The sequence below is a fragment of the Saccostrea cucullata genome, unplaced genomic scaffold, assembly GCF_032062105.1.
Source record: "Saccostrea cucullata isolate Sc308-1 unplaced genomic scaffold, CSIRO_AGI_Scuc_v1 ctg11, whole genome shotgun sequence".
Classification (NCBI taxonomy): Eukaryota; Metazoa; Mollusca; class Bivalvia; order Ostreida; family Ostreidae; genus Saccostrea; species Saccostrea cuccullata.
Window position 1 is genome coordinate 478,012 of NW_026933222.1, and position 15,365 is coordinate 493,376.

General features: G+C 31.4%; 1 protein-coding gene across 1 annotated transcript; it reads left to right on the forward strand.

Moving 5' to 3' along the window:
- The first annotated feature begins 48 nt into the window (after nt 1-48).
- Nucleotides 49-15,215, forward strand: LOC134237720 (pyridoxal-dependent decarboxylase domain-containing protein 1-like). The gene is given in 24 exon segments (XM_062719867.1): nt 49-304; nt 2,280-2,356; nt 2,593-2,667; nt 2,767-2,970; nt 3,115-3,270; nt 3,502-3,696; nt 3,941-3,998; nt 5,223-5,392; nt 5,606-5,726; nt 5,988-6,143; nt 6,256-6,306; nt 6,438-6,509; nt 6,607-6,670; nt 7,198-7,292; nt 7,504-7,609; nt 10,111-10,169; nt 10,562-10,674; nt 10,859-10,983; nt 11,157-11,275; nt 11,560-11,652; nt 11,766-11,865; nt 12,367-12,572; nt 13,439-13,503; nt 13,975-15,215. Coding segments are annotated over 24 exon segments (2,667 nt in total). The 5' UTR covers nt 49-139; the 3' UTR covers nt 13,997-15,215.
- The last annotated feature ends 150 nt before the right edge of the window (nt 15,216-15,365 follow it).

Genomic DNA, 15,365 nt, shown 5'->3' on the forward strand with positions numbered 1-15,365 from the left:
ATCTAGGGATGTTTAAAGTTTTTATATAACATTTCATATAAAATTATGCTATTCAAAAGGAGCAATAATTATACTTAACGATATTTGCGAATTTGAAAGTTGATTTTACGACATTTATTGCCAGCGTGTACTTGGAAACATGGCGTCGATGTTTGGAAAATCGTCAGGTGCTCCTGCGTCAGTGATGCAGCCAGCTCAACCTGCACAAATGGATCGTTCCGAACCAGAAGATGATAGACCCAAATATCCCAAGAAAGTGTCGTTTGCACAGTTTGACCCTTCTGCACAACACCAAATCAATTCTGTAAGTCTGACAGCTACTTGTCATCTTATGATTTTCCTTGATTATCACCTGTTGAGTAACCAAGTAAAACATTTATTTAAGATTTTTTTGGCTTTATGTATTTACAGTACTGTAATCTGCAATTTTTTCAAAGTTTCTGTGTGTATAGATATTTTCAGAAAAAATTACATTTATGGACACTTAAATTTGCTCCTTTGCTGTATATAAAACAATTTATTATTGTTATGTACAAGTAATTAACTTTTATTCAAAAGTTTGATAATGTTGTACAGAAAGAAATGAGCATGTTGACACTTGCTAGGATTTGAAACACCAGCAAACCGAAAGCAACCGAAAGTATAGCCTTATTGAGATTTACACAAAACTTAAAATGAGAAAATCATTTGTTCCTCAATTATCGATAAATGATGAAAAAGGTACATGAATTTCATCATGTCTAAATTTATCCCACCGTACATTATGATAATTACAAAAATAGCAAGTAGTGAAAAGCATCAATGACATAGAGATAAACAAAGAGTAGAAAGGATATTTCAGTTCACATTGTTGACCAATTTAGACATTTTTTTGAGTCCACATGGAAAAACTAAACTCTCAATTATTTTTTGCAATATTTAGCAACACAGTAGATTAATTATGAATAAGCAACAATTTTATTGAAAAAAAAATACAAACAATTAAATGAAATTTACAGGGCTCTCACACCCATTTTTGGTACTGGGGCCGGGGCCATTGAAATTGGGGAAAAAACGATGTTTTTATAAAAATTGGGAAATTTTTACCAGTCATAATTTAAACTCTTACATCATTGTCTTGCTCTTAGTAGAAATATTTTTTTCTACACTGACAACAGCACTGCAGGGATTAAACTTAACTTTTTGACCACTGTAGCAAATATCAGCAGATTTATTTTTACTATCAAATTGTAATATTGAACTTTTACTAGCATTTTTCTCCTCATAGTGATTCATATAAGATTTAAATAATCTATTAAAAAAAGATAATAATTTACCTCTTGGAAGCATTTAGGCCGTTTTTACAGATGCAACATGAGTAAATGAGTTGTGTAATTAAAAAAATCATCTTTATAAATTTAAAATTCAATCATTAAATACACTGGGAATATATTTTTTTGGAAAATTAAAACTTTTTTACAAAAAAATCGTAAATAATTTAATGAAATATCTAACATTACATTGTACATTTTAAGACCCTTTTTTCTCCCACAGGTCGCTTTTAACTCGCATTTTTTTATTTTAATTCTCATTTAAAGAGTATTTTCCATTAATTTTGAGCCCTGACATCATAGATCTTCATATTCTGCGACATGTTGTGAATGAAGAAGGCATACCTACTTTACTACAGACGGCTTTCGTTTTCATACTAAACAGGCATATAAACAAACTATTTGATTTTATCTTAACAAAAAAGATATGCTTTTTTGTTACAGTAATAAATTTGAAGCAATCATACATTGGGAATTTTTACACTTTGGGAAAAAGGTACCTTTTTCACATTGGGAATGGGGCCGAATATCGGCCCCAATTATAGAGAATCGAGAGCCCTGAATTTTCATGCCATGAAACTATAGTTTCCACCCTCTGTAGGTAAACATGACTTATATCTGATATCATATTTTTGTCACTGAAACAGTTCAGGTATTTTTGATTTTGGTAAAAAAAAGAGTAGTTTGAAAGCTCAGTATTCCTTAGTGCATTGGGGTATGCATCATGAGGAATCCTATTTTTATTTTCTTATCATAAAACAAACTTTTATGTTTGATATACAGTCAATGCATGCTAAATGTGTTCATGCATGCACTGAAAAGTGTGTAATGTCAGTAGCAGAATGATCAATCCAAAACTACATTTGAGAGGTGTATAGAGTTGTATAAAAATGAAACTGCAATCACCCCAATGGTTTCAGTGTTGTACATATTAATCCCTTACAATGGATTTTCTCAATAACATTTCAGATGTTTAACAGTCCCATGTTTCGAGAATTGGAGGCACAAGTGAAAGTCAATACAGACATTTTGGATAGAATGAACAAGTAAGATTCCTTACCTGAAAGTCATGCAATACAATACAAATTCTTTGGCACAGCATGGTAGTTTTGTTTCAAGTAAAACTCTTGCTTTGTTTTCAGCAATTGTGTATGAATTATTTGCCCAAAATAAATATGTCACCATATTTACAAAATTCATACCATGATGATTTATTTTTTTTTATTTGTGGAAAAGGTATACATATGGTTGGTTTTTGATTGTTTCATTTCATTTTAATCAGGCAAATGGAAGATGAGAGAAAAGAAAGGATCAAAGCCAAGCAAACAGCTCATATTCCAGAGGCACTCAAAGGGAGGTAAGTCTAATGCTGAATAAGACAGAAGTATATGTATTATTTGATTTAAAAGAACCAATCTTACAGAAAAAAATTAAATATGTATTCAATATATAATAGTGGTCAGGAAATGACAAGCATCATGAAGACGGTGGAAGATCTGATATTGATGGGTGAAGAAGTTGAAGAGGAGGAGGATGAAGAAGAGAAAGATGTTAAAGAAGGACAGGAAGCAGAAGAAGGTGATGATGAGGAAGATGAAGACGAAGATGATGAGGAAGACGAGGAAGATGAAGATGATGATGAATACAGAAGGAGAACACCGTGAGTTATCTTCCTTGGCAATATTCAAATCTACCTTGTTAAAGAATCAAAGAATTTTAAACTTGGATATGAAAATGCTTTTAACACAATAAAAGAATGAAAAAGCAGATATAAGTTAGTGTTTTTACATCGAATATTTTTCAGACTGAATAAGTTACAGATCTTGGACTCACACAGCAAGGCAGCTCTTACCGGCCACAGTTTGGCTGCTTACGTTTCTACCCTAGACGAAGAAAATCTTAAAAAGTTCACATCTAAAATCACACAGGACTGTCAACTATGGCTGTCAAGATTGTTCAGGTATGCAAGAAGAAAGAAACACAAGGTTTGGACAAGATCAAAGAAAAAAAGATTATTTTTTGCAATTTACAGAGGTTAACTTGGTTGGACCAGTTTGTAACTAGAGGATACTAGTTCATTTTTGAAAATTTGCAATGTATTTAAAGCCACTAATACCAAGTATTTGCGTTTTTATATCTTCTTAAGGTTAAGTTTTGAAAACCAACAATTCAAGGTCTGTTTGTTTTTCAGGTTTCCAGATTCCTCTCCATTTTATCATGATGAACACAAAGATGGCCTCGTGAGGATCTGCAGAATGGCCCTTTATCAGAAGTACCCTAAGTATCCAGTGGAGGGATTTGAGGCCCTGTACTCCAGGCCCCCAGTCATATACATCAGCTCCGCAGCCATGCCAGGTCTCAGCAACTACCTCTGTTTGCAGGTAAAGACTTTATATATTTTATTTGTTAAATAAGAAATGCATTTATATTTTAAAACAATATTTGTTTCCCTTTGTAAATCTTTTGTGTTTCTTTGTTAAGTATAGTGTAAACATGAAAATTTATTCATGGGTCTTATGTACCCATGCTTGTAGGATGCCCAAAAGTATTTTTTTCAAAATCTGTTCACTGCATGTATATTGTTTACATGTGATGACAGTTTTGTTTTATGATGTATTAATCCTTTGTGTTTCCATATTATCCTCCATTTGTAATGTACCATGCTGCACTAGAAGTGTAAAGAATAGTGTAAACATGGAAATTTATTGATGGGTCTTATGTACCTATGCTTGGATCAGGGACATAAAAAATTAATGTTGCAATGTACTTTTTTTTTTTTGAAATAAACAAAGCATTTACTGCTTCAGAATATTCGAATATTCGAATATATTGGAGATATTCGAATATAAATTCATGTGATGACATTGGCAAAAACTAGTTTTATCAGAAATTACTTTAAGATTTTATTTAAAACAAAATTAAAATGGATTACCTCAAGAATGTGTCTATTAAAATGATATAATTATTCATTTGGTCATTTAAAAAATTGTCCAGTACTTATAATTAGTTTGTATTGTTGAAAGGACACATTTTTGTTTATGCATACATCATTTAAAATCATTATCAGGAAATTAATTAGCTAAAAGTAATTGCTTTTAATGCATTAGATAAGTATAAAGAAGGGTTATCAGTGTACACTTTGGTAAGATGATTAATCAATTAACTTATTAAAAGAATCTTTTGAATTTTCAGGGGGAAATTTTTTTATTACATTTTGGATATAAACTCTTCATATATTCTGAAAAATATTTTAGAACATAATTAAAGTGCATTTACAAAACTCTACATGAAATTTTATTCTAAATAAACATAAAAAGTATATATTGCTTTTGAAGATATATTATGTAATGCAAGATGTATAAAAATTTAAAAATATAAAAACAGAAATACCATATGATTTTGACAATTTTTTTTTACATATGAAATGTTTTATACAAGATTCATTGAAATCGCACAATCTGAACTATCAAGATGACATTTCTGCTATAAATGATTACATCATCCAAATGTCCAACATCTTTCTTTATGTGTCATACTAAATCATGATCAGTAAAATGTTTAATTTCATACCAGTGAGTCCTAAAATTAAAAGCTGAATTTTAATCAGAATTACATAACTTTCCGCCAAGAAGATAGAAAGCTAAAAATACACATGGGTTATTCCAGTGAAAGTTTGCAAAATGCTTTTTTAATCAACTTGCAGTATTTGACTTACCGTATATACTCGCTTATAAGTCGGTTCGCCTATAAGTCGGTTGTATTTAATAAGCTTGCTTGGTTTTGTGTGAAAATAAAAAATCAGATGTTATAATTTTAATTTTTTACGTATAAAGCCATACTTTTAATAGCTGGCCTATAAGTTGGACAAAGAGTTTTAGACCAGAGATTAATTCCCCAAAAACCGACTTATAGGCGAGTATATATGGTAGTATGAATGTGGAATGGCATACAATATCTATAACATTATTCCATGAGCTGATGTTAAATTTATGACCAGGTTCTCCCCATTTGGGTTCTGTGGATAACTTACAGGAATTAAGGAAGATCTGTAAAGAACATAAAATCTGGCTCCATGTGGAAGGGTGAGTCATTTTAATAACATTTTGTCATGTAGTGGGCTGCATAGGATACTTTCTCAAATAAATGATAAAAATTAATCACACAATAGACAGTGTGATATTAATAATTGTTTTTTTTTTCTGTTTATACATGGATTTACAAATATTTGTGCATTTATAGGAATATAAAAGAGAGAGAAAATTGTATCATCTTTCATTTTTTTTTTGTGGTTTCAGAAACAACTTGGCTATCTTGGCCACAGTGTCGGTGCCCACGGCAGTAGAGCCAGCCACCTCCGGAGACAGCATGACGCTACGACTCGGGAAGTGGATCGGAATCCCGGGCCTGCCCTATATCGTATCCTCTTTGTTTGAGAATTTCAAATATATATTTTTTTGCATACTTTTGCATATTTACCTGTAATCTAAAGCCAAAAATGGCATGGATGAGAAGGGCATTGGATGGAGAATGTATAAATGTTAATCTCCTATGATTGATCTTCAGCCACATACACATGTATTCATAACAGCAAGTGTTGGGGTGGAGGATAATATCCCCAGTAAATATAGTTTGCTGGTATAATAAATTTGACAATCAGTAGACCTTAACACTTTTAAGACCCTGTATAAGAACACGGACCCTGCTCTGGAGATTGCTGCAGGTCTGAATACATTTACCCCAGAAATAAAGCTGAACTGTCTGCCATTTTGGATTGTCCTTCAGAGTATGGGGCATGATGGGATTGTGGACAGAATCAAGCACTGCTGTACACTAGTATGTGTGAAAATTCTCTTTCTTATAATGATGATTTAGATATCTAAAGCAGTTTTAAACTCCATTACAAAGATTTTTTAGAGGAATTTCTCAAATGAGTTTTGTTTTTCAGGCAGAGAAAATGCATGACATTCTACAAAAACTTCCAACTATAAAAGAGATTGTAAGTCTCATTCAATTCTTGCAATGCATGGTACTGCTGTTATAAGTTTTCTGGACATAAATGTAAATAGAATTCGAGTTACTTGAGATTTATCCTTTTAGAAATTCATAAAATGTTTTTCTCATCCCCAGGGGGAAGAAAAGACAGAAGAAAAAGAGGCCAAAACCATCAAAGATCTCTTATTTGTTGCTATTGATGCTCTGGTAAGTAATCAATTTCAAAATACTGATTAGTTTCTGATCAAGCTGCAATCTTTTAATATGATTTTAAAAATTGAAGATTTTTCTTATATTCCTGTAGTTTGTGTTCAAGATGGCTAGTCCCACTGTTGTGTTCAAATATATAGAAGACAGCACCACTGGTGGTATGTTGGATAAGTCAAATTAAAATCACCATTCTCAGACATTTTTCTTAAATGCAGATTTGAATGGGAGGATTTTTCCTCTTTTTATCAACAATAAGTTATTTACATGAGACATTAGTTTATTCTACTGTTATCCTGTAGGTATAATTAAAATCTCACAAAAATACCAAATATATGTGTAGTTTTAATTTTTCTTAGACACAGCATACATAATGATCTTCATGCTTACATGAAATAATTGCCAGAAAAAAATATATATGTGTAATACTACAGGCAGGAATAAAGATGTATTCTGTTGAAAATAGTTTTCTTTCCTTTTCTCCTTGTTTTTGATTTCAAAGTAATATGATATCAATAGATTTTGGCAAGCATCTAGAAATTTAGAACCAAAATAAGTGCAAATCATACCTTCTTCTTTAAGTGAATATCAAGTTAAATATTTTGTAACAAATACAGCAGACTGCAGTATAAACATAGTATTTATATTACAAGTTTGTTTGATATGATTTGTTGAATTTTCTTTTTAGCTGTGGAGATAGCTCCTTATTCCCCCGTTACTTCACAAGAGGATATAGAAGAAAAAGAAAAATTGAAAACATACTATGATGCACTAAATTTATGGGTATGTAAATTCTACTATTACGTTACTATTAATGCTAAAGAATGTTTAATTTGTTGTTTTTTTTTATCCAAGTATGTAATGTAGAGTTGAACTTCAGTATCTCAAAGAATTATTCTTTACGTATTTTACTCTGGTATCTTTAATGATTAGCTATCTCAAAATTTACATCTTTGTCTCATCAAGATGAGATATAACTTTGTATCCTTTACAGCTCTGTGATACTCTATATCTGGAAAATCCAAATGTCCATTTAGAACTGATAGATGTGGAGCATGAAGGAAACTGTATCAAGTTCTCTCCCCTTGACACAGCACAAGGTTTGTATCGAATTTTTTCCCTTGAATCAGCACAAGGCTTGTATCTGTTTTAAGTTCTCTCCCCTTGACACAGCACAAGATCTGTTTCAAGTTCTATTCCTTGGCACAGAACAAAAACTGTATAACAAGTACATGTATTTTCTGCAGTTTTCCATTTTTTGTGGACTTTGTTTTTTCCAGAACACTATAAGTATTGCACTAATTCAGTCTGACAGTTTGATTTAATTTTTGTCATAATTGAATAGTGCATGTTACATGAAAAAAAAACCCAGTATGCTTACCTTACTGTGGCATGAAATGAAAATGATTTGAAAATAATTCATTAAGATTAATTTAATGAGGGAGGGTTAAGTTTAAGTTCTTAAGCCCTCAAAAAAAGGTCACTCAAAACAAAAATACTAAAGTGTGTGTATGTTTTGCCACATCCTTAACATATGGGGTAAACTGATCGTGAGTCAGACGCGATCATGAGTCGGACACCAACTTTGTTCAACATTTACTTTCGCATCCTTTGCTTTATGAATAAACTATCAACAGATATCGTTTTTGTTGTCTTTTGGTTATTAGAGTTATCGCGCTTTACACACAGTGTCATCCGGGTCTTTCTGCTGCAGTGTCAAGAAGTGGCAACTTCAAACACGGTAAAATGAGGCACCCATTAGGGGATTTTAACCCTTTTTGATACATGTATCTTTTTATTCATTTCATTTCTGTATTTTAAGACTATTTTTTCTTAAAATTTCTACATATAATATTTGTAACAGATGTTTATTTCATAAAAAAAGTATATTTTAATTTATATTTGCGGAGATAATATTGTGTCTCATGAAATAATCAAGATGGCTAAATTGATATTAAGTCGGACAGCTATATCATATCAATTGATATTGACAGCTTGTCCGACTCAAGATCATTAATTAAAATATGCAATGGTTGCTTGAAAACAATCACTATTGAAATTTGAAACTACTGGGGCAATTGAAAAAAACTAAATCTAATGAGAAAAAGAATATGTTGTATTGCTTTCATCATATTATTAATAAATGAATACCGGCATATTTATATATGTAGACCTACCTTTTAAAAATACCCACAAGGTTCAAAATTTGGAAAGTGTGTATTCTATAATTTAGTCATAAAAATCGGCATATATTTTAAAGACATTTAAATAATTATTTGAATCGACAAGTTTATTTCTATAAAAAATTTAAAAAATAAATGATTAATTTACGCGTTCACGTATCTTTTTATATTGTCATTTCAGTCAAAGTCAAATATGAAGAAAGTCGCCGTTTTTGGTGTGTATGCGGTGGGCATGCACCACTGGGGAGGGACGGAATTAAGGGTTGGTAACATATACTTCGCCAGAAATGAACTTTTAAACCCCAAAGATAAGCATGCTGTGGCGGTGTATGCAGATACAGATTGCTCCCATAAATGAGCCTACTTCTGCCGGAAAGATGCACTCCAATTGTGTAAACTCTTTGAGCTCCAGTGTATATACAATGTACCAAAAATTTTCTTCCACCACCAACACTTTTCCCAACTTTAACCTATACTACGACTTATCTGTGGAAAGTAGGGGGGGGGGGGGGGGCTAAACTTACGAAGATATGTTCAATGTCTATATTAAGTATGTATTTGGAAAAAAATTTGCCTATGCAATACTATGGAAATACAGATTTATCCAAGTTGACAAATAGAGTACCTATCCAACTTTAATGAATTTTTCATTTAAATAATTTATTTAAAATTCAATAAGGCATATACATGCTTTTGAAATTTTGCAATAAGCTTTTGTTTTAACATTGTTCAAAGGACAAAATTTTGGTGAAAACGTCATGCTAAATTATTTTGATGTTTAATTTACTCGTGAATCGCTTCTTTTCGATAGATTCAATAAATTATCCCATCGATTGTGCTGCTTGCGCGTCTCATTATCAAGTTGTAAAACTATGTACGACTTTCGATCACATGGTGTCCGACTTACGGTCACTCGCAACTTTTTCTTAATTCGAAAGATTTTATTCAATTCGGAACATATTAAAGCATTAAAGGACATAAAAACGCTAGATGAGTCCCGATGGAGAACATCAAAGCAAAGTTTATCACTGTACACTCATTGGATTAAATACAGTTCATGTTAAAAAAAATATGTGTCCGACTCACGATCAGTTAACCCTATGTTTCTAATCTTGTACATAAATTTTTGCTGCAAATTGAAAATGCTGAAATTACAAGAAAGCAGAAATTAATTTGCTACCTTATAAAAATTCCAACCACAGAAAATACCTGGTATACAATAGTTCTCAACAGCTCAAGATTTGAAGTTTTCTTCCCTTGAAACTACATGTACATAAAGTTTGTTTAAATCTCTTTCTCTCCCTTTGTCAGAACACTGGATTTATAAACTACCAGTAAATCCTATTTCCTCAACAGAGAGAAATTCATAAATTCCTATTTCAACTTGACTACTATATCAATATTTTTTTCTCTTTTAGTGAAGGGTACAGTGGAAGAAGATATTGAAAAATTTGGTGAAAATTTAAAAAAGCAAATCGTAAGTCCAATTTCTAAACTTAAATTTTTAACTCATATGAGCTGAAAGCTTTAGTGAGCCTCCCTGACCATATATTATCTTATGTCCAACTATCTACATGTATCTTGATAATTTTCTGTAAAATTTTTAATTTACATTACCGGTATTACCTAAACATTTTTAATACTTTTTCTTAAAAAAAAAAGTAATAAGTCAATTTCTATCAAGTATTCCACAAAACATTCTAAGGGGAAGGATCAGGACAAGTTTGGGCTACCCGGCTAGGTCTCATACATGTTTGAAGTATAAAGTTATATGTAATTAGATACGATAGTTTAAGATAGCAATTTATTAAATTTGATAGTACTTATAAATTTAAACATAAGAAGTTCAACATACTTCTCAATTTTCAGGCAATTCTTGATGCGACAGTTCTACAGAGAGACAGGTTTTGTGCAATCGTGGAGGCTCAAGACAATCTGCGTATTGTTGAGGTTCCTAATTGGGCTGGATTAGGGGTCGTGCAGTAAGTTATCAAGGAAACACCTTAACATCAATTGTTCAGTTTGTAATTCGACTTATTTCTTCAAAAAAATAAAAAAATATTTTAATCTATAAAACCAACATTTTTTTCTTGGTTTGTATCGACTGTAAAGATGATTGGAATGTGTTTTATCTTGAATTTTTAGGATTTGCTAATATTTTCTTAGATATATGCCTGAGGAATGGAGAGAGAGGATGACAGATTTGCCAGACAATGCTAAACGAGACATAAATAATATCAATACTGAGCTTGTAAAGCAGCTTCAATCCAAGGACACAGCATTCTCATTAGGTGGGACCCTATAGATGATAGCATAATGGCAATAAAAAAACACCTTTTTTTAAATCAATCTGCTTTTCTGTAGCCTAACTTAAAATTGCATTGAAAAAAAAATTATCTTCAGCTTTAAATAGAAATGTAAATAGTTTTTTTGTATATTGGATTGTATATTGTTATACATGTAGGTTATAACGATGAGAACATTGGGTGTGTGAAGTTTGGCCTGATTACAGACGACACAGATCTGGAGGATCTGATTGGTCTAGTGTGTTCACTCGGCAAAGAGATCGAGGAATCCTCTAAGGTGAGGCTTATTTACAGGGTCACTTTGACAATGGTCTTGTGTTATAATCTTTCATCCAGGGAATTTTCAGTAATTTAAAATTTATTTAACAAATATTAGGGATATAATTACCTGTATTCATACAATGCTAATTAAACTTTTATTTCAAAAATTGGAATTAAATGTCTGTCTTTTTCAGGAAACATTGTTTATTAGAGAAAAACTTTCATGTGAAACAAGATTTTATGATCCAAAGTAGCTATTAAGGTTATTCATACTCAAAAGTTTAACAAATGTTATTTCAGTACTTGGAGAAATTATCGGAGAAAATCCAGAAAGGAATAGAGGAGGCTAATATAGAACTACACAAAGAAATGGACGAAAAGCTACAGCAAGAGGTAAAGCTGGCGGAGATTTTATCTTACTATTTATAGTTATTACTAGTTATTTTTATTCCTATATTTAAAGCTGTTCAATTTAATTTTTAAAAAATATTTTCCACACTTTACAGGGTGTTCTAAGACAGGTACCATTGGTTGGTTCCCTACTAAACTGGTGGTCTCCTCCTCCAAAGGATGCAGTGAAGGGACGCACATTTAGTCTCAGCTCTGGTAAAAAATTACTCATAAAACGGTTTACTTTTGCTATTGTCAAGAAGAAAAAAATATGAAATACATTGTACAGTTAACACATAGCGACCATATTTGTAATGAATTGACGCATACATATAACAAAGTGATTTTCATTCAAAATTTGCAAACTTATTGGATATATGGAATTATGTTTTTAAAGTAGCAAAAATATCTATCATGAATATCTATCCTGAATATCCCTGGCTTTTTGTTATAGACATGTTTTACTGTGTAGAATTTTGATCCAGGATATTTTTAGGAATTACGTTTGTAAAGAATCACAATTGTTGGACCTTAGCAATTCCCTTCAAGTGTCTTTTACTTTACATTGTACTTTGGAAAAATACTTTATCCATGCATTAATATTTTTTATTTTGTTTACAATACATATACCAGTACCTAAGCATTATGATGTTTCTTATAGTAATACTTTATGAGATGTTGTGTCAGTTTCTAATTGTCTGTAAATATTACTTGTAGGCACTATGGCTAGCACTGAGAAGACTTACAAATACCACATGCAAGTTCAGGAAGATGATGCCCCTCCCCCTGCTGTGACCCCCTCTCCAAACCAGACCCCAAATTCCTTCAAAGATGTTCTGAAACCGGTAAAATCTCAAACCAAGTCCGCTGGTGATGTTAAAGCTAATCTCACTCAACAATATAACTCCTCCTCTTCCACTCAGGTAGTACTAACTAGCACTCCTTTATCTGTATTACGGTACTAATGATTATGTATGTACATGATTAGAGGTAGCATACCCTGGTAGTCACTGTTTTCTTAATATTAATCAAATTATCCACAAGTAAAAATACTAGAATTTGAATAAGTTTTCATTTCAGTACCCATGATCTGTGAAATGAGGTCTTAAACTGAAAATGTATGACAGCTTATGGCAAAGATTAAACTTTCTCAAATGCAAGTCAAACTCAATAGTCGTTAAGGGGTCAGAAATGTTGTTACCCAGAGAAAGGATGGTCAAAAGTTATGGTCAAGGATAAATTTTGGTAATTTTTGAAAAATTGAGTTTTATTTTAATACACCCCCCACCCAATAGGTCTTGTCACAAAGAATTCATGTGTAAAAATATGAAACCCATAGCTCAAAGTACCTCCAACCAATCAAATGATATTGGTTAGGTTAAAATTTGCAGATTGACTGACGGACAGGGAAAAAATTAATATACTATGTAACCCCAAATCATAGATTAAGGGGGCATATAAAAGGTTGGAAACTGCTAGTATAGATTGATTCGTAGACCCTGATTTCAAACTCTCTTTTCCATTTTTGTAAAACATGGTTGTATAAAGTAAACTTACAGTAAATACATGAATGCATCAAAATTACATTTTGTCTTCAAGAAGTGCATAATAAGGAAATATTAATTGACTCTGACTAATTTTGGTCATCTCTGAAGATTTGCTTTGCTATAACCATGTTTTGTCTTATGTACTCAGAATAATAATACCAATATATAATCAAACTTAAGAAATGAATTTGGAATCTGAAAAGAGGTGCATAAAGTAGTGATTTTTAAATTGATTTTTTCAGAGTTCTAGTCCCAGTTCACCACAGACAGAACAGAAACCTAAAGAAACTCAATTTGTAGAAAACCAGTAAGTTATTATTATTATTATTTTTTTTGGGGGGGGGGGGGTATTAGTTGTGAGATATCAAAGTTTTAATTGTAAGGTATATACATGTAGCTATAAACAGAGATAAAGTTAAAAACAACAGGTACATTTGTTGATGGTATGGTCCTCCATGGTTGCTTAGTTTATCAGTCAATGTCATCACTGATACCAGGATTTACAGTACTATGACACAGTTCATTCTGGTGTTCAGTCATATGTCACTGATGCCTCAGACTGTCAATGTTTGTCATAGATAATAATTATTTAGCAGTTATGTTGTTGTCATGTTTATATATGCACTCTATCCATGGTCAATTTTACATTTATTGACTTTCACATATTTAAAACTTGTCAACAAGGACATGCATTTCACAATTCACATTAACACATATACCATAGTTTTTCAGTTGCTAAAGGGGCGTCACATTGCTTACATTTTTTTTTCTTTTTCAGACAGACCCCTGACTTGAAGTAAAACAACATTCCATTATTGTTCCATATAAAGCTGTGATATGGTCAAACGTTTTGTCCTGAATGTAACAATGTGTATTGTCATCGTTTGTGACAAAAGCTTATTTGTAAATCTGTTTTTATTGATTAATGTATTAAAGGAAAGCAGTGAATATTGAATGTTTTCAGAATGAATGAGTTAAGTATTTATTATATTATACCTATTTATTTGTATGGGTTATATGAAAATACTGTTCTTTGCAAACAGATGTCTGATCTTGTACGTGTAATATATATTTAATGTACAAGCTACAGAAAGTGGGTTCAAAAAACATTTCTTTCCTTAAGGAGGCTTACTCTTTACACACATTTTACATACATGTATTTACATAATCAATTTTTTGAGTGATTTTTGAAATCAGCTTTTGCTTTACATTAATAACATTTTTTCAGTGCTACTGATTTTCACTCCCTATTAATGTTACTGAATTATACATGTATAAAAATGCTCACCCCATTTTGAACTAGCTCAACACTATATTTAGGTAAGGCTTGTATTTCAACAATGTGCCCATTCTTTACGTTCATTGTTGAGATTTACCTTCCGTTTGTAAAATTAATTTGCTTGCAGCAGATCAATTACTCTCTTCATACAGTATTTATTTACATTCATTTGTATTATTTATTTTATTACACCATTACTTTAGATACCATTTCTAACCTACATTATCATATCTATTTATGTACAATGTACATATGACTTTGTGGAATGCATAACTGGTTTACAATTTAGTGGTGTTTTCCTTGAGTTATCTCCCATTTCTATGTATTTTATTTTGTCAATCAAAACTGTGTTTTATTTGGGGAATTCCTCTTTTTATAGGACCTGGTTTACTTACATGTATTGAATGTTTATTAATTTTAGAATAAAATGGAATCCATATTTATCTGAAATCCAACGATGTTTTAACTTTGTATAATGATGATATGCAGAAAGTATTAGTTTTACACCGAAGTTAAATTGAACTTTTTTGATCACCTTTGTAATACTGTCTGTTAATGTACATGTATTTATGTTCCATTGTCAGTGTAAACTTCTCTTATTTTTTCTATTGGCTATAGACCAGAAGAGCTTACATATGTAGCTGTCTGCAAATAATTTTTCAAAATGATATAATTCTGAATATTTTTTGTTTTTGTGCAGCCATCATGTTGACATTCAAAATGATTCTCCTCAAAAAGTTTTGCTCTGATTTTGTATTGATACACAAGTAAACAATTCAAAAATATGAGAAGTATTTTTTTTTCTGCTTATTATTTATTTAGAGCTATGTATGCAGTCACAAATTTTCCACGGAAATTTGTCCCATCATACTCAATATACATGTACAGGT